General features: G+C 39.3%; 1 protein-coding gene across 9 annotated transcripts in view; it reads right to left on the bottom strand.

The window, feature by feature from the left end:
- Window positions 1-24,890, bottom strand: part of jakmip1 (janus kinase and microtubule interacting protein 1) — a 114,719-nt gene that overhangs the window by 24,736 nt on the left and 65,093 nt on the right. For 5 of the 9 annotated variants that reach the window (XM_015344925.2, XM_015344919.2, XM_015344927.2 and 2 more), the window contains exons 4-8: window positions 23,359-23,568; window positions 22,412-22,531; window positions 21,149-21,295; window positions 17,896-18,051; window positions 9,632-9,691 (exon numbers count right to left, since the gene is read on the bottom strand). In XM_015344925.2, coding sequence (XP_015200411.1) covers window positions 9,632-9,691; window positions 17,896-18,051; window positions 21,149-21,295; window positions 22,412-22,531; window positions 23,359-23,568 — 693 coding nt within the window. The remainder of the gene's footprint in view (window positions 1-9,631; window positions 9,692-17,895; window positions 18,052-21,148; window positions 21,296-22,411; window positions 22,532-23,358; window positions 23,569-24,890) is intronic. The other 4 variants (XM_006629604.3, XM_015344923.2, XM_015344922.2 and 1 more) reach the window with 3 other exon arrangements.

Raw genomic sequence — 24,890 nt, 5'->3', positions numbered from 1 at the left:
CACCAGCAAAAACACTCCTTTACACATTTTATGTTATCACAACAAAGTACACTTCCAAACGCTTTAGGACTTTCTACCACTACTTTCTGGTGCAGAACAACACAATCCCATCAAAGCATCAAAAATACGGACAGATAACTAGACCTGTGGTATTAACTGGTATCTACAGTTGTACTGTATTAGTTACACAATTAATACAATTTCCTTTCACTTGATTAAAATGAACAGAAGATAAATACAGATATGCTTATCAGGGCCAGATTGTACAAAGAACACAAGACATGATAATACAGGCAGAGCCTACCCAGTCATTAAGTCAGTTAATTAAGATCCCCCCTATCTTGGGTTGACTGCGTCACTGCCTTTGAGGATTTTTAATACTTGAATCGGGTGTACTCATAGCTTTAAAAATAAATAAATCATTAAAAGCCATCAAAGCCTAAAATAAAAGTTATTTTCACCAGTCAATGTACTGTAGGACAGTGATGTGGTGATAAGACTGTAGCGGCAATGCTTGTTAATAAGACAGAATTAAGTGTTGTGGGCTTTCCCATATGAGGCCCCATCTCTGTTCATCTCTGTGGTGCAGCCATGGAGAAACTACTCATGCAGGCTGATTTAAGGTTTCCTTTGATAAGGGACAGCTCCCAAAGGGGGATGCACTTAGCTAAGCCTGGCTATCATGATCAATGGTCATCCATTGGCGCCTATCTGTCTAGGGAGTGCCAGATGGACATCTGGACTGCATTCCTAATTGTCAGGAATAGGTGACTCATATCTCACCTTGATCAACCAATCAGGGACTGGTAGGGCTGAGTAACCCACGTGGGACTCTGATGCCCATGGAACTTTCAGCCAATCAACGAGCCTAAGTTCCTCCAGGTAAAAACAGGCAACACAGAGAGCCTGGTAGACCTTCTGGGACTTTTCTAAAGGGAATTCAAAGGAGAATTCCAGGGCAGGACAGCCCAGGAGCAGAAGGCTCCCAAGGGCAGGACATTCTCGCAGCGCGCCTCCTGACCATCCCGAGACTCAGCCTGGACAACCACAGAACGGCCAGTGTGTCCGAGGGCCAGAACTTTCCTTTGTTCTAAGAGTCTAGAGCGGAGGTTGCCAGAGAGTAACCAGAGGATCCACCCGAGGTTAACATCAGCAGCAAGCCTCATGAACAGGTCGGAACTGTGGACAACTGAATCACTATTCAGAACTAGCTCTTCATCAGGAACGAACCGGTCCTCTTCCTGACTTGCTGGGACCCACAGTCATCTTTTCTCCTGTGCAAACTGTGCTAGTTAAAGCCAACACTAACTAGCCGGTCAGTGAGCATCAGCAGCGCACCATCGCAAGCCGCACAGCACAGCCTGGCACCGAGCCAGAGAGCGCGGATTGGACAGCAACAGCCTGCAACTGTTTCTTTGTGCCCGCAGGAGATCTGAATCCCCAGAGATTGGATGAGTATTCAACTTCACAGCATTACTGCTCAAGAATTCAATTGTTATCCCAACCAGTTGATTTCAATTTAATTCCTAAGAGTTATGTACTTGTTTTGAGTATCTAATGTAGAAGTTATAACCAAGTTCATTTACGAAATGGTCTTAATGAATGATATACTGAACGTATGTCCTCTTGATATATGTAACTCTTTGTAACTGACTGAATATATACCTTTTGTATTCTGATAACCCTCTTGATAAGATCTGTTAGGTTTATATGCATATTCTATGTATTAATAAATGTATCCTCGTGTATTAGTACCTGTGTGTGTGCGTTGTTTGTCTCATGGTTATGTCGCATGGTTGGATTCTAAAGCCATCAAAAGAATCAATTTTGTGATTTACTGCTTTATGATTGCTAATTTGGTAAACTTTTCCTCATAATTCTTACACTTGGAAGGAGAACCGCCCTATAACCCTAGGAATACATGCAGGATCACACACATGCTTTTAAAGAGTTGATAAGAAGAAATTATGTTTATTGAATGTACTGTAGTGTGTCATCACAAAAGTAACAGCTGTAAACAGAAGGATGTATCTTTAAAACCCAAACGTGATGATTTCCTAGGTCACCTCTGAGCCAAGGCACCTTGTCAATACTAAACAAACCCCCTTCCCCACCACTTCAAAAAATGTAATAAACTTGTCATTTTTCTAAATCATTGATCTGAACATAATGCAAGCCACACTTGAAAAGAAACAACAGCAGCATTTCAGAATTAATTATCCACTGGGAAATTAACAACATATTTCAGTATTGGAGGAAGACCAGAAGAACATTATACTATAAACAAGTATTAAAAACCTGCTGTTTCTACAAAACATTTATTCATGATTAACTAGGATATGCAGGGTAACAGCAACGTGGAAAGGATCAGAGAGATTCCTAGAACAACAGGTGACTTCAGCTGTGAAAAAGAAAGGTGTTGTCGTGGCGGGAAAGATATGAGAAAGTATAGGAAAAATTCAGATTGAAGGAGAAAAAACATGAAGCACTAAGAAAATTAGAATTAACACCTGAAAATTCAAATTCAACTGATAAAATCACTAAAACATTTTAAATGTTAAGTGTTGTGACCATGTATTAATAGCACTCTGTCCATGGGCAGACTGTAGTTATGATTGTTCTTTATAATAAACATTACCAAAATTACTACAGATAAAAGATGACCAAGAATTTAAGATAAGCTCAACTGTATGTACAGTAGTTGTGTAATTTCTTATGATACTCTGTAATATTGCTATTAGTCAACAGCAGTGTCATAACAGCAGTACATGTTTGTGATTTGGGAAAAGGTAGATGAAGGTGCAGTAATTAAATGAGGCAATGGACAATCCAGAATACAAATCACAAGAGCCTACATCATTACAAATTCAAAACACCTTTAGCCATGAAGAAACTGTTTGCACCATAAGCTAAAATTAATCATATGATAAGTACACAAACAGATGGGGAAAAAAAAAGAATGATCAAAAATGAATCTAATTAACCTTGAGCCTCATTAGTCTATGCACAGGAAAACACATTATAGCTCTTACAAAAAATAATACACAATTAAATCAAGGTTTAAAAAATAAATATTAATTCAAGACATACACCAGCATGAGAAAACAAAAACAACTAGTAAGGGTGGACTTGGTTCTAAAAAACAACATGAAATAACGTACTAAAAGAACATATTTCCTATTACATTCTGCTTCTTAACCAGACAGCATGGCTAAAGGGATCCTGCCTTTGAGGTAACAGCACAATCCATACAGGACACAATATCAACATCCCTTACATGTAAACTGTATTTCCTCATCTGCATCTATCTGGTAAAGTCATTGTAACCTGTCCTAAATAATCTATCAATTAAGGAAGATTTTAAAATAATTTAAATCCTTTTTCCCCAAAAGCAAGGACCGGATAATATAACTCTCGGACTTCAAGCTTGCTTTCAGATATTGATAAACTCTTACCTTCATGTTTATAGGTCATTTCTTGGCACCCAGAAAAATACAGGCAAACAAGAGCGCACAAGCAGATGAAGGATGAAAAATACAAGATAAGCAGCAAATACTCCATTGTCGCGTTTTACACCAAAGCAGATTATCCTTGATTCAGCCCTTTTTAAAAGGTCTTGATGTCAGTCTAACATCCACAGCAACACAACTTTACAAGATATGATTTTTTTAAGGCAAACGAATCTTAGATCATTAATACTCAAATGTTTTTAAAAATGAGTCCTGAGGCATGTACTGTAATAGACTATAATCTACTAAATCTCAGCGATAAAAAAATAATTGGATTAATTTCTGAGGAGGGATTGCTTCCTTTCCCTGAACTTTTGTTCATGCAAAATTTTAAAAGAAATTGCTCTTCTTACTTCAGATCAACAATTTCTCTACAACTACATAAGCCAGCAAAAGATTCTTTCAATCTTTGAAGACCCCCCTCTCAGCACTCTGACAATACAGGGACGTGCGTGTGCCTCCGTTAATGTGATAGGTCTCACTGACTCCTGCAGTCTCCTCTCCACCCCTCCTTTGCTTCTCTCTAACTCCATGAAACGGTCTTTTCTGTCTGCATTCAGCATTCACAATTCCCCATCTCCCCAGCCTGGTGTTACTGGGAGGGCTCAGCAAACCCAGCAACCAAACCTCGCCGCATTTCCACTTCATTAATACCCACAGCACTGATCCATAACTTCCATAGTTCCCTTAATAATGGTAATAGGGATTTTACTATTTTTTGTGTGATTATGCTGTCAAGTAAAAACAAATTCATCCTAAAAATCAGGGATGTCAAACTGTAAAAAACACAAACTTGTTCGAATGCACTAAAAAAATCAGCAAACAGACTAACTGAACAGTTAACATGAAGAGCTTTTAAAGGCTGAAAGGTGTACTCGGCTACAAAGACAATACCTCTGTGTATGATCAAATGAGAGAGAAAAAATTGAAAATGCAATTTCAAAATAAAAAAAAAAACATTTTTAATACAGGAGAAACTAGCAATCCTATTAATCCAAGCATTTTTGGAAACTATGGATCTTGCAATGATAAATGTTAACTTCTTGAAAAAAAGGCTATACTGCAATCCAATATATTGGGTAATACATCAACACTTAAAGGATCTAAGTGGTGCTATCAAAATACATGACATTCAACAGCTCTGTCAGCTGTGGGTTTCATTATGAGGATTGCGCACAACCCGTCTTGGACACATAATGAAAATTACTTTGACTGTGCATGCGCATATTTTAAAAAACACAGAACAAATTAGAGTTTCATAAATTGTGCAAGATTAGTGGAAATAGATTTTTTCCCAATGTCCATGCTGTACGCCACAGTAGATTACTCATTAAAAGATATCAAGGTGACTAAGGAATTAACTGACCAGCATACAGGAGTTCACCTTTAAAATTCTTAAAAGAACAGATTCAGAATAATTCAGAGTCTCATGAAATATAGCATGCATAATGAACACGAACTAGACAATGCACTAAATAGTTTAGGAGGAATAAACTACTTACAGGTAAAAGCAATTTGTGGGTGAAATACTTTCACGCATGATTTATATTAAGTTTATATCTTAAGCATCAAATTTAATGCCTTTCTCAGGACTTTTGTGCTAGAACACAGCGGACTTGAGTATTACAGTTTGTGACTGTGGTTTGAGAGTTAACATGCCCAGAGCCACACAGACTAACTCCGTGGTCCTCAGGTTCACATAAGACAAAACGTTAGAACTGAAAGAAAAACTTACAATTGAATAGCATTAAAAGCACTGTCTCGTAACCACAAATGGACATAACACCATCATATGATGACAGAGTGCTTATGATCACAAATAATGTTGTTTTTTTATATTTAAAGCCACAATAACCACAATCAGTTTTGTAAAGCGCTTAAATGGATGAGACTAAAGTAAAGCCACCTCTCAATGGTACTATACATTGTACACAAGAAAGAACATTTCTGTAGCGGTGCTGTCTGGTTCTGACCCTGAAAGTAATAGAAAACCTAAATCTCCCAAAAAATGAATCATGTATAAGGGATTTAAAGAGAACAAAACAGAATTCCACCCTCACTACCCAGGTAAGCACGGCACTAAGTGCAGGAATAAAATATATTTTTTCTCCCATTTACAACATCTGATTTTAGACAGCATGAATCAGCCTTACCACAGCCCCTGAGTACAATTAGAGGCTGACTTGCATCCTCTGCGAGACAGTTGCTAAGAGACTAGAGTGACAGAGCAAAACTTAAATAACCCAACCGCTGTGAAGAAAACAGAACAGACATATTCCCCAAGCCAGCCGAAAGAACAACAGGCACAATCATGTGAATCCGAGATAACTGTACATTTTGAGAATCCCAAATGGATAATAAAAATAACATGAACAGCTTAAAAAACTAACTATGCATGTATCACGTCCAATTTCAATAATGTCGGTCTTTTCAGAGTAAAGTTAAGAATTAATTTCTCAAAACACGTAGCTCATATCTAGGGAAAGACCGGTCACCTCATGCTGTGGGGAACAAGAAAATCAACACCCCAATTAGAACTCTTTCTGGATGATGATTCTATTCTGGGCCTCAAACAGTATCAGAAACAGATCTGGCTGCTGTTGGCCTCCATTTTCTGGGATGACCGGATCATGGCCGGGCCTGATATTTTTTATATGAACCGTCAACATCTAGACTACAGGGACTGACCCAAGGTGGTAGCCTGGAAGAGGTGATGCAGCCAAAGCCTTATTTTTTGGACGCTTCCTTTGGATCCTTAGGGAGAAATGTGGAAGGGAGTACCACTAAATGGCAGGGCTCTGTTGGGGGTGGGGATTGGTTATTTTAGTTGTAGCATTTTATTTTATAGTGGTTGGGAGGACAAAAAAAGCAAGGTATTGAACAAAAGGTGCCTCAATCCTCAGTCCAACCTCTGTTTAGATCCCTGTCAATCAATAATAGATCACCACACATTATCAGTGGGGAGGAGAACAGAGTGATGAAGCCAGTTCATAGATGGGGGTTATTAGGAGGCCATGATTGGTAAGGGAAAATGGGAAATTTAGCCAGGACGCAAGGGTTACACCCCTACTCTTTTCGAGAAACGCCCTGAGATTTTTAATGACCACAGAGAGTCAGGACCTCAGTTTTATGTCTCATCCGAAGGACGGTGCGTTTTTACAGTATAGTGTCTCCGTCACTATACTGGGGCATTAGGACCCACACAGGCTGCAAGGTGTATTTCAGAGATAGTGTTTACTCAAGTATACAGTACATCAGATTTTTTATATGGCATTTAACAATGTCCCAAGCTTTAATCAAATATTATGAAAACACTTTAAATTAGAGGTTGGTAACAGTGGTAAGAGTATGCTTTCTATATTTAAAGATTTAATTATTAAAATTATGGGTTAGCACTGCTGGAAATCTATTAAGTGAAAACAATTACACCATAATCATTCCCAATGACGCAAGAAAAATAATCACTGTGAACAATATCTAAGAAATGCTGTACACCTCTAAAAGCAGGAAATATCTTTAAACTTCACACTTAACAAAAGTACACTACTTTATATACTGTATGTAGACCGGCAGCACCTCAAAAGACAGTGTATTAGTGAGATTTTATAGTCCCAAACAAGATGGCAAAATTACTAGCACTATGACAGTATGTGAAAGTGAGTCCGTTCCTTGAGCAAATTACAGATTTCTGATTGTAGCAGAGCAAACCAATCTCGTGCACAGTATTTGTTGTTTAAATGAAATATAAGAGAGTATAATAAGAATTGCTTGCACAGCAACACTGGCACGAACATACCACCAACATGGTTCTATAATGTGCAGATACCAGATTTTCATTTTAATTTAGCTAAAACGTTCATATACTGTACAGTGCACTTCAGTTCATTGTTCATTGGGTTCCAGCTCCAAGTCATAGAGTGATACTTCAAAGGGACTGTGAGGAAAAAAAAAATCATACAGAGGACTCTGGTTCCCATGAAAAAGGACAGTTTCTGTTGAGTCCCTGGATTAAGAAAACATTACCTTACTATTATCATAGTCTATAGGCATGTGACATTAGGGCCATTTGATCTTTAAATCACTGCTTACTAAACATAGATAAAGGACTGAGAAAACAAAGTGATTCACCCTGTGTAAGGAAGTCCACAAATAAAATCATATGAAATAATGTTAATTGCCGTTTAATTCAGTTTTATAAAATGTTGTTAATTATACTTTTTGTTGTTACATGTTACTTAACACTTACTATGTCTAACAACGATATCTTACAAAGTATACTGAACATTCATTCAGCTTGGCCAGCAAATATTTCAGGTAAATTAAGTCTGTAATTGTGCAGTTGCAGTACAAAGTATTAACCCCCCTCGGACCTCTGCCACATTTTGCTCATCAACTTCAAATTGCAACACATTTGAACAGGATTTTTGGTGCAATCAACAAAACAGACTTGGTTTTGAAACTGCATAATTGTTTTTATTGTAAAAAAAAAACTTTATGAAAAAGAGAACACTGAAAAATACATCTTGGACAAGTATTCACCCCACTAAGACCTTAAGTATTTAATATCAAGGTCATTGTCCTGTTGAAATATGAATCTCTGCTACAGTTTCAGATCTTTTGCAGACTGTTCCAGGTTTTTCTCCCGGATCTACTGTTTGCTCCATTCGTTCTACCCTCTACTTTGACAAGCCTGTAGGTCCCAGTCAATGAAAAGCAACCCCAGAACATTATGCTGCTACCACCATGCTTCAATGTGGGAATGGTGTGTTGTGAGTGAAAGGCAGTGCTCTTCCTTCACCAGATATATGGCTTTCATTGAGATAACTCAATTATTGTCTCATCAGACCATGACTATTATTTTTTTCATATTGATTCAAAGGCTCCCACATGCTTTTCTGCATATTCAAGAAGGGACTTGATGTGAGCTTTTTTTCCCCAAATATGGCTTCCCCCTCGCCACTCTATCATACAGCCGTGGTTTGTTTTGGCCTCTTGACCACTTCTCTGACCAATGCCTTTCTTGTCTGGCTGCTGAGTTTTGGAGGACAACCTGGTTGTTGAAGATGCTGAGTAGTTTTATGTGTCCTCCAAACCTTGCTAATTGATTTAACAGTGCTTCTTGGGATAATCGGTGCCTTTGCAATCTTCTAATGCCCCTCGCCTGACTTGAATCCGTCCACAATATGTTCCTTAGTTGTTGCAGAAGCTCCTTTGTCTTCATATGGCTGTCTGCAATGTCCAACAATGGGAACGCACAAAGACTGGTGTGCACAGCCTGAATGGTTAACCTTTTTAATAGCACACAGGTGGATTCCGGTCATCATACTGTACAAATTCTGAAGGCAACAGGGGTTAAATACTTTTGCAATGAAGATTTGTAACTATTTTTAGCCCCTAACACACATTGATATCGCAGAAGATGCTGCATAGAACAAATAGGAAGGTCTGTTGCGTTTTCCAGTTGTAACACAACTAAATGTGGCAACATAAAATGGCGGTCAATACTTTCTACACCCACTGCATACTGTATGTAGTATATCATCACATGTAACCGAGTTCATGTAATGTTTGAAAACAGGACGTATAAAATAATTTATAAACATTAGCTGGCTTCATATGTTACTCCAGCATTTCACAGCATCTCCCTCACTGTTCACACTTGGTCCATCCATCCATTTTGTAACTGCTTTATCCAATTCAGGGTTGCAGGGGAGCCGGAGCCTTTCCCAGCTAGCAAGCGACAGACACAAGGCAGGATACATCCTGGACAGGACGCCAGTCGATAAAAGGGCACACACAGATACACTCACACCAAAGCCAATTTTCCCAGAAGCCACTTAACCTACAAGAACGTCGTTAGATTATGGGAGGAAACAGGAGAACTCATGTGAACCCAGTTCAGTGGGTTTTTCAGTACATTATCACGACAAAAACATATTTGTGAATTCTTCAAAACTGCACTAGCTTAAAGATATTAAGAAGAAAACAAACAGAATATATGTAATAAATGCAGAGACATCTTGGAATTTATTTTATACAACGGGAATCTAAACACATTCAAACGTCTTTGAAAATCTCATGCCAGCTCATGAATCATTTCAGCAAATTAAAATCCTACTTACCTTTGGGAGCTTGATGCTTTTCCTCTTGGTTTTTTTGGAGAGTCTCAATCTGTCACGCTCCTGTCAAGGGACAAAAGACATTGCAAAGCTTGTCAAACTTTTGAAGGGAAAGCTGAAACCGGGAAAGAGATCTAGGAATCAGACTGCTGCAGTCAGTGTAAAGGAGACAATTTAGTAGAAAAGGACAGGGTGGAACTGAAAAGTCCTTTGGATTCGTTTGCCTGTATGAAAAATACTTTTAAACAAGCCTGCCTTGTAAGATTGACGCTTCAAGACCTGGATATCCACAAATCAATCCGAACAATAAGGAAGATGAAGCTTATAAAAATAAAGATTTAGCTTTGACACTTCAGGTTTCCAACATTTAGCAATGCAAAAACATGGAAAGGTGGATAATTTCTTCCTACATTGTCAGCACTTTGCGACCCTGCCCATTTTGTTTTTTTTTACAAATTTGTTTTAGTTACAGTTTAGCAGATGATTATAGATTCCAATCAACCTGAAATTGATGGCAGGATGGATTGGGAGAGGGGCAGATGGGTCCAGTAGGTACCCAGATGGGGGAGAGGAGAAACAAGAGCAGGAGACGAATGTAACACCAAGGCACTTCTCAGGAGAAAGAAGCCTTAGTTGGAGAAGGTCCGTAGGAGCTCAGCCACTGGAGGCATATACTGTAAAGGAGCAACTAACAACTGAAAACTTGTCCAAGACTTAACAGGGGAAAGGAAATGTTATTAAAAGAAGCAGTAGCAGTCAGTGCCAACACTGGGGGGTGCTGCCTGAAAGGTGAGTTGCCCCAGCAGCAGGGCACAACCGGCTGAGCAATACAAGAGTAGGGTGGATAAGCACCGGCCATGTTTCAAGAGAACTAACTAAATATGTATTTTAAAACAATGTTAAGAAAAAAGCTTCAGAAGTTCCAAATGTCAAAGGAGCACCAGGATCACAAGGACCAGTCGGAGTGCCTGAGTCCCCTGTGTCACCTGCTACTGCTTTGAACACTAAGAGGACAGCCAGAAAAGCACAAGAGGAAGAGACTCTTGAAGACCTCCTTTAATGGGCAGAAGATAACAGGAGCTCCAAGAACTACAGCACTGAAGACAGAGCCCCAGCGCTGGTGCAAAAGAAAAATGAGCTCTCAGCCTTGTCTGAGAGAATTGACTTGTGAAATGGTATACAAGGGGACATTTTCTCTGTACTGGTTTACTGGTAGTGGGTCAGTCTATTACTCAAGGTTGGATTTAGTTTAGTTAGATTAAAGTCTTGATTGGTTGGACTAGGATTAGATTAGGGACCAGTGGGACTAGGAAAAAGTTATATTTTTATACTTAAAATCGTTTTATTTTTCTTCTTAAGAAGACTCCTATAAAATCGGTAAGCTTATTGTTTTCTCTTTTCGTCTGCTCACTTAGCCTTCCTTAGTATCACCATATGCATCCTGTATTGCTTAAACTCTGTGGTTCCTACAAGGCTGCAAAATAAAGATGTTTTTATGTTTTAAAAGCTTGCCTCTCAGATATGACCTTCTCTGGAAATCGATCAACCAGCCATAAAGGGTCACCTTTGGAGCCTTCTCTGAAGGAATTAGCCTTGCAGGAGCATTGGGGGGGGGCTCCACCAGCTCTGCCCAGAGGTTTTAGAGAAGAGACTCAGTAGCACCAGGCAAGCGTCCTCTCAGTGTCCTTCACAAGGTAACTCCTGTGCTCTTCTAGTTGAGGTGCAACAAAGGCTTCCCAGAATGAACCCCCTGGTTTTGACCTTCAAGGTAGAGCAGGTCCGTGTGCCTCAGCGTAAACTCTCCCCTGACAATATTTGGTGACCAATGTGTGGCTCAAAAAGGGGCTTGTAGAGGTAAGCAGAGAAAGTAAAAACCCTAGCTAGAAGTATAAAGCTAATAAATTCAAGAACCACTGCTTTGATACAAGAGGGATCTGAAGTTAATAGTGAAAATTTGAAACAGGCATCGAAGGCTTTATAAATGCCGGCCAGTGTGAGTTACTGCTTTGTTGTGAATACCCCATATGTTGATCTCCTAGAGAATGTAAAAGATATATACTGTATAGGGCTATTGGATGCACAGTGTTAATTTGGGGTAATGTCCAAGATGGTCACCATAGAGAAAAGGTTGTGCCTGTGAATTGCCATTTCTAAAGGAAGGACTCAGATAAGAAATATTAAGCAAAAATGATACCAGCACAGCAGTTTATTGCATGGAGAAGCTTTTGTAATTATTTACTGAATAAATTACCAAAAGACGTGGTCCTCCTGTCTTCAGGAGTGTACACAGATAGATGGCTGAAGAGCCACTGTGCAGAGAATAGGACTATCTGTATCAGAAGGAAGATCACACCCAAAGCGGGGTGACTTGGTAGATATGGAGGATTTAGTAAAGCAGTACAGTAGAGGGAGGATTCCGTAGACAAAGGACACTGAGCCAAGGAACACTTTATGACTGACAAGATGACGACGACTCCACTTGGAATGAAAGTAAAGATACCTCTCCCTATGATCTTCCAACAGGAGGTGACGATGTTAAGTCAGGCTATATAAATGAAGGTTCAGGAGCTGAAATGCCAATGATAAATTCTAGGCCAGGATTTAAGGCACTCGGCTATGAAAATATAACTCTGGCTGATGGGAGCACAAAACATTAATGCCTTCTACTAATAACTGGAATGTAACAATGCTACTTGGAAACTATGACCTTATCCTGCTCAAAGACTTAGACAGGTGCAGCAGCACCAAAACCACAGAAACGACACTAGCCAAGTCTAGGCTTCTCTGGTACTGTATAAGTCAGTTGACATGTCAGTTGAAATTGAGAAAAAGGTAGAAGAAGCACAGATCAGTAGTGCTAACAAAAATAGACTCAGGCAACTGTTAAAACAAACTAAAATCACACAAGGTAAAAACCACTGTGGAAAATTAAGCAGTGATTTTGCACACGTGATAGAAGGAGGAATACACCCCCCTGTAAGACAGCCTAATCTAAACTCAAAAGCTAAAGAAAAGTTGAGAGTAATAGTTCAAGAATCGGTAAATAAAGAGTTTTTAATACCTGTTAAAACAGCACCTACCAATACTCCCATTTTAGCTGTACGTAAGCCTGATGGGACATACCATCTGGTCTGCAATTATAAATCCTTAAATAGGAGGACAGTTACTGTAGCTCTACAGCCAAAAGTTCAACTCAAAAGTTTTTGGAGGTTGAGCGAGAACTTAGCATGTTAATGTTTTACTGGTCTAGACTTAAGAAATTAGCAGTAGGAAAAGACATAACCCTAGTTACTAAATATAACAACCTTAAGGAACTGTATAAGAGACTGTTATAGGTGCCAAGACTACTAATGTACAATGGGGGAAATTTCAGAACATTCTCTTAGATCCTCAATTATTGGTAGAAATGGAGGGTAGTCTACAAAACACAGCTTAGAGTAAAGAAAGAAAGGACTGTCAGTTTAAAGTCTTCACTGATGGAAGTATGAAGGAAACAGATGTGGAAAAAGCCTACTGGGCCTACATGATTAAAAAGAATGACCAGACAATTTTTACTAAAAGAGGACTACTGGTTCTGCACAGAAAGCTGAAGTAATAGTAATTGTAGAAGCCCTGAGCCAGTGTGAAAAGATGCAAATTAGGAAGTTTATCTACTAACAGACAGCTTCTACTGCTAGCAGGCCTTAACAAAGAATCTTGAAATTTGGTGTCAAAATAATTATAAGAATGCAAAACGAAAGCCCATTGTTCATACAGTAGAATGGAAATTAATAGATGAGTTTATCGTTAAAATGGAAATCACCCCTGTGTACCAACTATGGCATCAGAAGTCTGGAGATCGTGCTGGCGGTAAAAACGATGCAGACCGACTGACCCAACTGAGGATTATTATAGTTAGAAAATCATCCTGGCCTGAGAAGGGAGAACTTAGGGAAGAGCCCCCTGATCAGATGTCCAAAGTACTGCAGGGAATCCATGAGGAATTGGGTCATGTAGGTACTAGACCCATCACCAAGCACTGCAAGACACTTGGTCTGAGCATCTCTAGAGTACGTCCACATGCTGCTAAAGTTAAAAGAAAATGCACTACATGTCAGGTAGAGGAGCATCAGCCCCTACATTGAAAAGAGGGTGAGAAATTTGTGAACTCCTCTCTGCCTGGAGCCAGTTTAAGCCTGGAGCTAAAGGGAATATTAAGTACTTCTGTAACTGCACTGGGTATATCAAGGTCTACCCTACCAAAGTCGCCACTGCAAATGTGGTTACAAGTGCGCTAACCGATTGGTTTTTGCAACATTGGGTATCCCTGAGGAAATTAGAACTGACCAAGGTACTCATTTTAAGAATTCTAAAGTGTTATTACAGTTATTACAGCAACATGGAGGACGGCATGTTCTCTCTCCACCCTACACTCCTCAGTGCAATGGATTGACTCAAAGGGCAGTTGGCCTCATTAAGAAGGCTATAGCCAAAAACTTTAATACAGTAGCCCTAAATAGCCTAAGAATTTGATCAAACTACATTCTATTCTAAATGGGAGATGTGAAGAAAATCAAACCTCGTCCACTCGGGAGATGTTGGGAAGGGAATTCCAGTCCCCTGAGACTTGAAGCAGGGGGAGGGAAACTGAGCAAGCTCACCTCTGCCCTCTCACTCCAGGCGACAAGGTGAGACAATGTATCGTCCAATACCCAGGGGATAGGTTCGTAAACCAGACATTCACAGAAGAAATTGACACAGTAGAGGAGGTAATTGGGCCTAACTTGGTAAGGACTTCAAAGTATAAACAGACTTACAAAGGTGTCTTAACAGATCTCAGATGGAGCCTTAGGTAGATTTACTCAACAGGCAGATTCTTGGCATACTAAGGAGGAGCACACCCTCGTGCATGAAAGCATGGGAAGAAACACATGTAATACAAGCTAAAAAAGGAATAAATGAGAAATTACCTGTATGCCTTAAATGGACTCCTTATAAATGTGGAGATTGTCTTAAGTGTGGGAAAAGCCCATATACAGTAATCTGGACCAGGGCCCCAGGGAACAAAGCCCCATCCTCCATCCCTGGAGGAGATACAGACCAGGGCTTGGGCCTAAGAACTAAGCTTTTAGGAGGAGCCATGGTAGGAGAAGTGTCCTTCTGTCCTGAATAAAGGCACTCTCTCCCCTGAGCTTCAGTTGTGGTGCAGGGAACTGAAAGTGATGAATTCTTAAACCGAAAGATGTAGCTGTGGCAGTGGGATGGTACCACTCTAAGAAAATGTATGGTACTGTACACAGTATGAGTATATTGTGACAGGAATACTATACTGTAAACAGGCACTGTCCTTCGGATGAGACGTAAAACTGAAGTCCAGACTCTCTCTGGTCATTAAAAAATCCCAGGGCGTTTCGCAAAAAGAGTAGGGGTGTAACCCCAGTGTCCTGGCCCAATTTCCCATTGGCCCTTACCAATCATGGCCTCCTAATAATCCCCATCTATGAATAGGCTTCATTACTCTGCTCTCCTCCCCACTGATAGCTGGGGTGTGGTGAGCGTTGTGGCGCACTAGGGCTGAAAAGAAAACATTCTTTAAATGGAAATTTTAAAGAATGGATTTTAAATGGAATGTGTACATTCAGTTGTGTAGAAAAAAAACAATCAAGAAGGAAAAATAATAAAATGGTGTAACATGGATACATGGCAGCTACTAGAGGATACTGTTTCAGCTTTAGGTTACTAAGAAGCGTCTCTTAGATTTTAGATAAAGTTTGTGACACTTCTACTTTCAAGGGCGAGAGGATACTTCCTGAGGTCTGGGGGGTCCCTTCAGCAAAAATAACTTTAAAGTTTACCTTAGTATACTGTACCTAGGTAAGCTGTGGGTTAGTGATTGTCAATGAGCAGTACAGAAACATACAATACAAGATCACATTAAGGTGACAGAAAGACAACAACAAGATCAAGAAAGAATGGGAAGATAGAGGAGAGACGGTCCAGAGGAGTCGGAACTTGAAGCTTGCTCCAGGCGATCAAAACAAAACCTGTTTGGATCAAGTATTTGAACCTTGCTAGTGAGAGCTTGCTATTCTGTGGTTTTAGAGAACATGGGTTTCCTGAGTAAAAGATGACTCAGTTAGAAATATCTTTCCTGCTCAGGTTGTATTTTTACGGATAGGGATATAGGCTGCCATTTATTTTGTGGCATCCAGGGTGCAGAGAGAGAGATTTAACTGCATAACTGCAGGTTGCATTGTATTTAGTTAGAAGGCAGCTCATCTCTTGTGTAAACTCTGTAGGCATTAAGAGTTTTATGCTTAGTAACAGTCTGGGGTTTTCTGGGTGACCAGAATCTTAGGCCTCTGAAATGCCTTGTTTGTAATAGTGTACAGTATATAGAGTAACTTGTGTATTGTATTTCAGGTGGGTAGCTGCGTCAGCATGCGTAGGCTGCAAAGGAACAAGTAATAGGTTTATTCCATTGTTTCTCATTTCACCTCTGACGGCCACGACCACTCTAATCTCTCCGTCTGTGTTCTCAAAGACGGTTTTCGGAACTCATACATCAGAAAGACCACCGAAACTAAAATTATTCTGCAGCTAGGATCACACATTCTCCCTTCCCTTAACGACAGACTACTGTTCTTTTAAATTTTCTCCATTAATTGGAAGTTTCATTTCACACCTCTATGCACCCATTCTGGCTTCACAACTCTTGATTGGCCTCTCTTTCTGTCCCCTGCTCCCGCCTCTCACTCCTCCTCCCTCCCAACCTTTGTTCTCCTTTGCCTACTGCCCTGTCTCTCTCACAACTGAAGAAGGCTCCACAGCCGAAACGTTGTGTTTTCTTTCTTCTTTTTTTCAGCATGGAATAAACCTATTACTTGTTCCTTTGTGTATTGTATGTTTTGTTGTGTGCAATGTAGTTTGTGTCTTGTTACTGTAATAAATATTTGTTTAACCAAGTGTACTTTTATTATTGCTTTCTTCACCAAAGCTGTGCCAGAGAATAAATAATTCACGTGCCTCTAATTATACCAACCGCTCGGGTACTGTGTATTCTGGAAAAAGAACTTAATAGCTGGAGGTTATGAATAAATTATTATTTCACTTATTGACTAAAACACTCGGTCAATTCCTGATTTTCACCATTTTTGTTAAAATACTAATACAGACTTCTGCGATATTAGCTTAAAGGATTCAAGTCCAACAACCTACAGCAAATGCATCTAAGGAAAAGTTTACATTTATACTTTTGGCCTGATATTGCAAAGACCCAAGGAAAAAGGAGTTTAAAAGTCTAATGGGAATAGACAAAGCAGAAGAAAAATAAAGCCTACAACTGTCTGTAGAAAGCTATTTAGATATTCTGTAAATTATACCTGTACCTTATATCACAACAACAGCCAATAGCTGATAAAAGCCCCAGTTCTTCAAAATAGATATACAGTAGGTTTAGACCTAATTGGAATCTTAATGGATCCTTTCCCTGCATCTGGATTTGTAATACTTCAGTCTGGGAAGTGGAGTTTAAAACAAAAACAGATAATTGAGAACTTATCAAGGTTCAAACAGTTCAAAGTGAAGATTTGTCTAGTATTTGATTGTCTAAGAGAAAGCTTTTATGCACCTGGGATACCTAATCCCAGTGCAATTTTGAATATTTTAACATCACTGCATTTGATTAAATGGATGAATGTGTAGCAAGTAAAATTTATGAAATTTCACTACAAGCTGCTGAACAAAGCTAGAGATTGACATAATCAGCCAGACTATGACCTCTGAAAGCTCCGGTACATTTTCAGTGAAAAATGTCATGGCAAAAATGGATATTAATTCCCTTTTAACAAGAGAACTACATTGTAAAAAAGTTCAACAGCGGGCTTCACCTGCTCCTGGCCTTCCACCTATCTGTACTGGGCCAGAGACCATTGTGGTGAAATTAAAAATTTAGAGACTTTAGAATCGGAGGATATAAGATACAAATGACAAATGGCAATTCCAAATGAAATTTCAAATTAACTCTCCATAATGCAAATTTACAACTAACCATTCTTTCACACTTAGAGAAAAAAAAACAGCAAGGCAGGACAAGAGGATACTTAGGAAATAAAACAGCTGGTTTGTAGATGGTCTAAACAAATCAGAAACTGTGCTGCAAGTGGTTAAGGCAAACAGAGAAAATCCACAAACAGCATATTTCAGGCTAGAAACGTATTTTGCGTTCATACTGACGGTCCCCAAATAAGCTACATGAAAATCCACACTGCAGGGACAGCAAAGCTCACCAAGCTCACCACGGTCAAGTCGTCGATCATGCTCTGCTGCTCAGCCACTTGCAGTTTGAGGAACTCGATCTCCTGCTCCTCGTGCGTGTGGCTGAGATCATTGAGGGAACTCGGTCTCTTCAGAGCAGTTTGCGTCTGGGAATGTAATTTCTCCTTCTGGAATAAGAAAGCAAACACACGGAGATCAGGCATCTTCAGGACAACTCACAAGAAAAGGTGCCCACTTGTGCAGGTCACAATGTAAGTTTTGATTTCAAGTTTTGAATATGAATTTTTGTATAAAAATGCATTAAGTCCTGTTCTACACCTGCATGCTTTGGCCTACCTGTATACAAAATATACAAAATGCTTTTAAATCTAGCATTACCACACACATTATATATATAAAAAGTATTGATCTAGGACACTTAAAAGATTGCCTTTTCATATTTTAAGCATCCCACCTGACAGAACCCATACACACACATTCTCAGCTGCTAAGGCAAAACATTTTTTAAGGTTTAAAATGTTCTCTATTTTTCTTTTTTTCTTTTTCACACAACAGTCTTTCTATTGAATATCAAACATGATTGCAAATCAATTACTGTATGTTTTCTAAAAAAACGTTTGTTAATTCCTGTAACAATGCAACTTAAGCCTTTCTTTATCAGTGTTTCTCATTATTGAGAGCCTGTAAGTCTTAATGAGCTTGCATGACTGCAAGGAACTGCAGGTTCGGAAGGTTCTCTGCTCCATGACACTATACATCACCCTCTTCTACAGTTTTAACTGTGCAAACTAGTCCATAGAAACACGACCTGAAGCTGAAAAACTCACATCTAAACATTCATATATCCTAAGACAGTATTGTAAAATCAAAGACAATCTGTTAAATTTGAGTTGGAACCTTTTTACATTTTCATTTTAAAGGTACACACAGAGGGGAAAAAAAACATTTACCTGGTTGATTTAGGAAGCTCAGCCTATAAGCTTTAGGATATTTACATCTGTTTAAAGTTAAAGCACTACAAAACTACTACATCTCTGCAGTCTCTGTTTCATTTAGAATTAAAATATCACAAATATCAAACAGCAACACATTTTTGTGCAATTACATTTCATTTTTTTGGAAGAAAACCATATAATGAAAAAAATGGAGAATGATGTCTGATAGAATTCCCATAGCCTAGATTTTTCATTTTCAATGCCTCAAATGTTCTCGTCTAATCACAATTTACAACTGCCTAACCCAAGAGAATGTACTTTATTTAAGGGGATGCACAGAATAAAAAGAGAGTAGAGAATTATGAAACATGATGTCTGCTTATTAGTGTGCGATAATTAAGCTCTTTAAAATATGTTATTCTGGTTGTATTTTTTGGGTGTCTGAAATGACCAAGTCTAGTCATGTTTGCTAGGGACAGAAGACAAGAAACAGAGAAGAAGCATTCTTTATGAGATGCAAAACAAAAATGATTCACCATCAAATACAAACTCCAATAATAAGACTGAGATTAAGAAAGGTAAGTAATTTTCATATCTGAACCAGAACAGCTCATCTGGACAAATCTTACCCTGGTTCCCATGGTGGTAACAGGAAATATCCCCCAGCAATAATGTCCCCCACATACAGTGTACAGCTGGGTGGACTGGGCAGCAAGTATCTCATTCAAGGGAAAACAAGGGATGTGAACACTAGTTATGAACCCAGTACACTTACCCACTATGCCATGCTGTCCCAACGATACAAAGAAGGAGCCTTTATTCATCTTTGGCTTTAACCTACCATAAGAAATCCCATTTTCCTTACTATTAAAAAAAAGGCAACACTTCCAACTTTTCTGTCAGTGTATTAAATGATGCTTAGAAATAACTGAATTGTGAAATTCAGTGTCTACAGTTTACAGAGAAAACTGCTTAAATTTGGAAAAACATTTCTTAATAAAATTCCATTACCAGGACTGTGAAAGTTACCTTGAAGATCTGAATGAACCACTTCTGTTGCAGCACAATCCTAGCAACTAATTTTGTATTTATGAAACCTTCATCCTGAAACACGTACTGATCTCCTTAATGCTGAAAAAATCTCCAGACAGCTCAAAAAACATTCACACAAAAAGGTTTTTCTTTGAAACAGCGCCTAAGGGAAATTATTAAACACACTTTGCAGACAGGATAAAAAAGTTTACCTAATAAACATAAAAGAATCCTTGTGTTTAATTGGAGTTTGAGCATTTACAGTACAGGCTTTTTGTGCATGTCAGTGGGGTGAACACAATGCTATTCTATACAAACACAGAATTCTAATAAAGCATGACTTCATTCTGAATTACTCCAAAAACTGCAATCACGTGCAGGGTGAGATACTGTAGCAATCAAATGAATTGAATTATAATAGAATATGGTTAGAAAATTAAGATGACACCCCCATAAAAGACAAGGCATTGGATTTTAATAGATCATGTCCAACATCCAATCTTTTTTTTATTATTTCTTTAATGAGAAGATTCTGACCTTCAATACCTTTTTGAAGTAAATTACTCCTTTTTACAAGAATCTCTTCTTGACTCCACTGGAAATTCTTTGAATATAACAGATTAAGAGTTACCAAAATGCTCTCTTGTCCCAGTTGAGACAATTATTGCACTTACAAAGAAGATTAAATGCAACTGAATGACATATGTATCTATAATAATAATGGACGCTACACTCAAAGGGCTTTGCAGGTAATGGGGACTCCCCTCCACCACCACCAATGTGCAACATCAACCTGGATGATGCGACAGCAGCCATAGTGCTCCAGTACACTCACCGCATACCAGCTATTAGTGGGGAGGAGAACAGAGTGATGAAGCCAGTTCATAAATTGGCATTATTAAGGGGCCAATATTAGTAAAGGCAAATGGGAAATTTGGTTAGGATGCTGGGGTAACACCCCTACTCTCAGAGAAAGGCCCTGGGATTTTTAATGACCAGAGAGAGTCAGGACCTCGGTTTTACGTCTCATCTGAAGGACAGCGCCTGTTTACAGTATAGTGTCCCCATCACTTTACTGGGGCATTAGGACCCACACAGACCACAGGGTGAGCCCTGCTGGCCCCATTAACACCTCTTCCAGCAACAACCTTAGTTTTTCCCAGGAGGTCTCCCATCCAGGTACTGACCAGGCTCCCACCTGCTTAGCTTCAATGGGTTGTCAGTTTTGAGCTGCAAGGCGTTATTTAATTAAGATGCACCGAAGAATGTCTTCTGTGGTAATAATAAGTTAGCTCACCATTTCGGCATGCTCCCTTGTCAGGTTCTTCAGCTTCTCCTCCATGCGCTGTAAGGACTGCAGGAGGTCCTCGTTTTTCTTCGACATCCTCTTGTTCTTCTCAAATAGGGGCTTCATCTGGCTTTCTGTCTCTCTGACACGTTTCAGCTACAAGGCACAAATGTCAGTTCAGACAGGTTCGCCTGCCCACCACTATCTTTCACACTTCATTTTCCACATTGACCTTGAAGGTCTCTTTACTGCTGTGGCCAGCTGTTTGCACAAGGATCTAGATCATCTTATTTGACCTCAACCATACTGCCATTAACTGTTTCCTGCCAATTCACTTTACACAGATTTTGAAATAGTGGAACCTTTTATATGCAACACCAAAATAGAATGTGTCTTTTTCTCAATCAAGCATTTTACATTATTCAGATACAGACCCATAAAACCTTAAAACAAACCGAGGTAACTGCACCTCTTTGTGGCTTTTTAAACTGCAGTTGCCTTACATGTAAACTGCGATTGAAGCAAGAGGTTTACACACTTACTCATGTGACTTGTGTTGAACAACCTGCGGAATTTAGTGCTTCAGTTATTTTCCACATTTAAAAAAAATATACCTACATTTCATATATGGTCTACATTTTTAGAACTATTTAGTATTTGAGTCACAGAAGTGATAGCCACTGTTGATGTATAAAAATTGCGAATGCATATTACTGTGAAAGTGATTTGCCTGGCTGTCCAAAAGAAGTGGGGAAATCTCCCCATGGGCTTCAAATCAATGACTTTTGTGATTAAATTACACAGCCAGTGTGCTTTACCTCTCCCCCAGCTGAGGAGGCCATGTTATCAGAACACACCCCTTGCCCCTGTAGACATGAGTGAGGCCAGATAAGCTGCAGACAAGTAGGAAATCTGTCCAGTTCCTGCATGGCTCATTAAAGAGAAGACAGACCCTGCCATGTCCTGAAGGTAATACTAAGAATTGTGGGCAGTAATCAAAGGTGAAATAATTCGTTTTTGCTTTACATCGCATTATTTAACCTTTCATGTGAGAATGATTGATGTGTAGCAATAGCAATGCTGTGCTGTGTAGGGAGACAGTGATTCCAAATTTTTGAAGCTACTTGAAAAAATGTTGGTTTTTTTAAGGTTAAAAACCCACTTCATCTAAAACTAAACCGCGGGTCCCTGAGCAACTCGTTCAAAAAACGGACCGTCGCAGTTTGCCCTGTTCTTCCGATAGGCCTGGCCATGAAAGCCAAACTCTCTCACCAGCTCATTCCTCTCGTCGGCCAACAGCGTGTTCCTGTCCTCCAGCTTGCGAATGACTGCGTTGAGCTCCGCGATCTTCAGCTGAAAGCGCCGCACATCCCTCTCATCCAGCTGCTGCTCCTACACACCACAAACTGTTCTCAAAACTATGGGACAAGCTAAAGGGCCAAGGGCTTCCCAGCTTCACTCAGATTTCATTCAGATTTTAACCATGTGCGGCTGAGTGGCATTTTCACACACCTCAAACTGCAATTTGTAAGTCAGGTCATTAAAAGCATTTTTTTTTAAACTTCAATTCCAAATCAGGAAATCAGGGAACATTAAACATTAAAACAGCTGCTACATATTCAAAATTTCACATCTTCATTTAAAATAAATTCTTACTTCACAAAAGATATATCCAGTGAAACAAAGAAGTTAACATTTTCCTTTCATCTTAACATGAACCCAGAAAATCCATCAATTCATGCGTACATATTTACTGCACATCAAAAACATACCGCCATGTTATTTCGTGACAAGTTAGACACACAAAGTCAGGTCTTTAGAAGTAGCCTTCTTAAAATGTTAGTTATTTTGGTTTGCTTCCAGATTCCTACCAGAAACAGTCTAGATTGCTTCAAATTTAGACATACTAGGATCATGTTTTTACACAGTTTCAGTTGTGTTAAACCTTTATTACGAAATAGTTTCTCTGTTGCAAAAAAAATGATTATGTTAAGAGAAAAATTGGAGATCACTTGCATTTGTGATATTTTGAGAAATTATAAAAAATGTTGTATTTAGTGATGGAAAGTGTAGTGTTAGATGCGAATTGACACTCGTAGTGGGAGAGGCCTACGATGGAGTCGATAGGGTTAAACTGAAATGGAAAATGAATGAATCGAGAGAACAGTACAGCATTCTGAAGAAAACTAGACGGAAAGGTTGAAATCTGCTGTCCTCACCTGACAGAGGATAAAGTCGGCGGCGTCGCCCAGCACGGGAGGGAGCTCGCGCTTGGGGCTCCCATGATGCCGCTCTGCCTCCTTCACCTGCACCAGCTGCTCGTCCAGGGCCTCCTTCTGCAGCAGCAGCTTCTGAGCGTAACCCGCCTGGACACCCAGCTCCTTCTCCAGAGCCAGAACCACCCGGTCCTTGCCTTTGATCTCGTCCATCTGCCGAAAAAGAGATAACAACCTCACACAGGAGAAGAGGCTGAAATATCACACGAGTCAAGGCTCCGGCTCCAATAAAATGGTTAATGGGTGAAGCGCGGTTTCTCTGTGGCAATTTAAGAATATGTGTGAGAGTGGGAGGACCATAAATAGAGTCTCAGTTACAAGATATGGCATTCAACAAAAGGAAACATCATGGTAATTACACCTGGAATTGTTATAGATGTTCAAAAATGACACATTTGAAGAAATGAGCAAAACAGAATTCTGGTCTCAAGAACGATTTCCATTCAAAAGGGGGCTATCGTACAAATTTTGGAGAGGTGGAAGAGCGTCTGTACATGCTATCACTGTACCGCCTTTCCATAAGAAGAGCCCAGTCTCCAAACGAATGGCAGAGGTTTAAGAGTATCTGTCGGCACTCTGCCTTGTGAAAAAATAGACCTTTCGGCAGCAGGAAGCAGGTTGAAAATAAAAAAAACATGCCTCAAGACTGACAGTACTATAGGAATTGCAACCAAGAAGAAGTAGCTGAGATCTCAGCAACACAGTCACAGCAGTCACATCCAAAAAAAAGAAAATCAGTCATATACTGTACACCCTCTCTCACAACCCCCCACCCCCCCTTAAAATGGTTGTTTCAAAACCAAGCTGATTCTTAGAAATAAAAAGAAACCTTTTTTTGGAAATTATATGCAGGTATTTCTATGAAGTGACTCAATTCAAAATTAATTTTGTTTAGCCTGTGATAAGAAATTGTTAATATAATCCAGCTACCACTGCACAATAGTGAATATAAAGGGAAAAACAGATTAAGCCATTAGTGTCAGCATAGCCAATTTGAGACATTTGTACCGACAAGTGAGTTAGTGCCCTTTGTCTTAATATAAGAGAAGGCATCAACCTGATTACAGCCTTCTAATGATTCCACTTACTCGATGTATAGGTGGAGAGTTACTGAGAACAAGACAAGCATAAGGGGCATTATGACTTCTCACTCACAAGCTACTATAACTAACATTTTAAAAACAATGCACTCAACTTTATTAAGGTGTTTAAGAATGTTCAGGTTTAATACACTGAGGAGAACAAATCTGGAAGAAACTGTCCAATCCATCAGTAATTTACCAACGGGTTAAACTGCTTCCAGGTAATCTTTAAATCTGCCTTACAATACAGAAGGCTGCCAAGAGTTCATTACACCTTTTACTTGTGGGAGTAAACAATTTGGAAAATGCACTAGAAACAACCTAATTAAATTGCATGTAATTGTAATTATACAATTAATTATTATAAATGAAATGAAAAACAAATAAGTGGTA

Source organism: Lepisosteus oculatus, chromosome 1 (genome assembly GCF_040954835.1).
Source record: "Lepisosteus oculatus isolate fLepOcu1 chromosome 1, fLepOcu1.hap2, whole genome shotgun sequence".
Taxonomy (NCBI): domain Eukaryota; kingdom Metazoa; phylum Chordata; class Actinopteri; order Semionotiformes; family Lepisosteidae; genus Lepisosteus; species Lepisosteus oculatus.
Note: the sequence above shows the minus strand (reverse complement) of the source record. Positions and strands in the feature narration are given on the sequence as shown.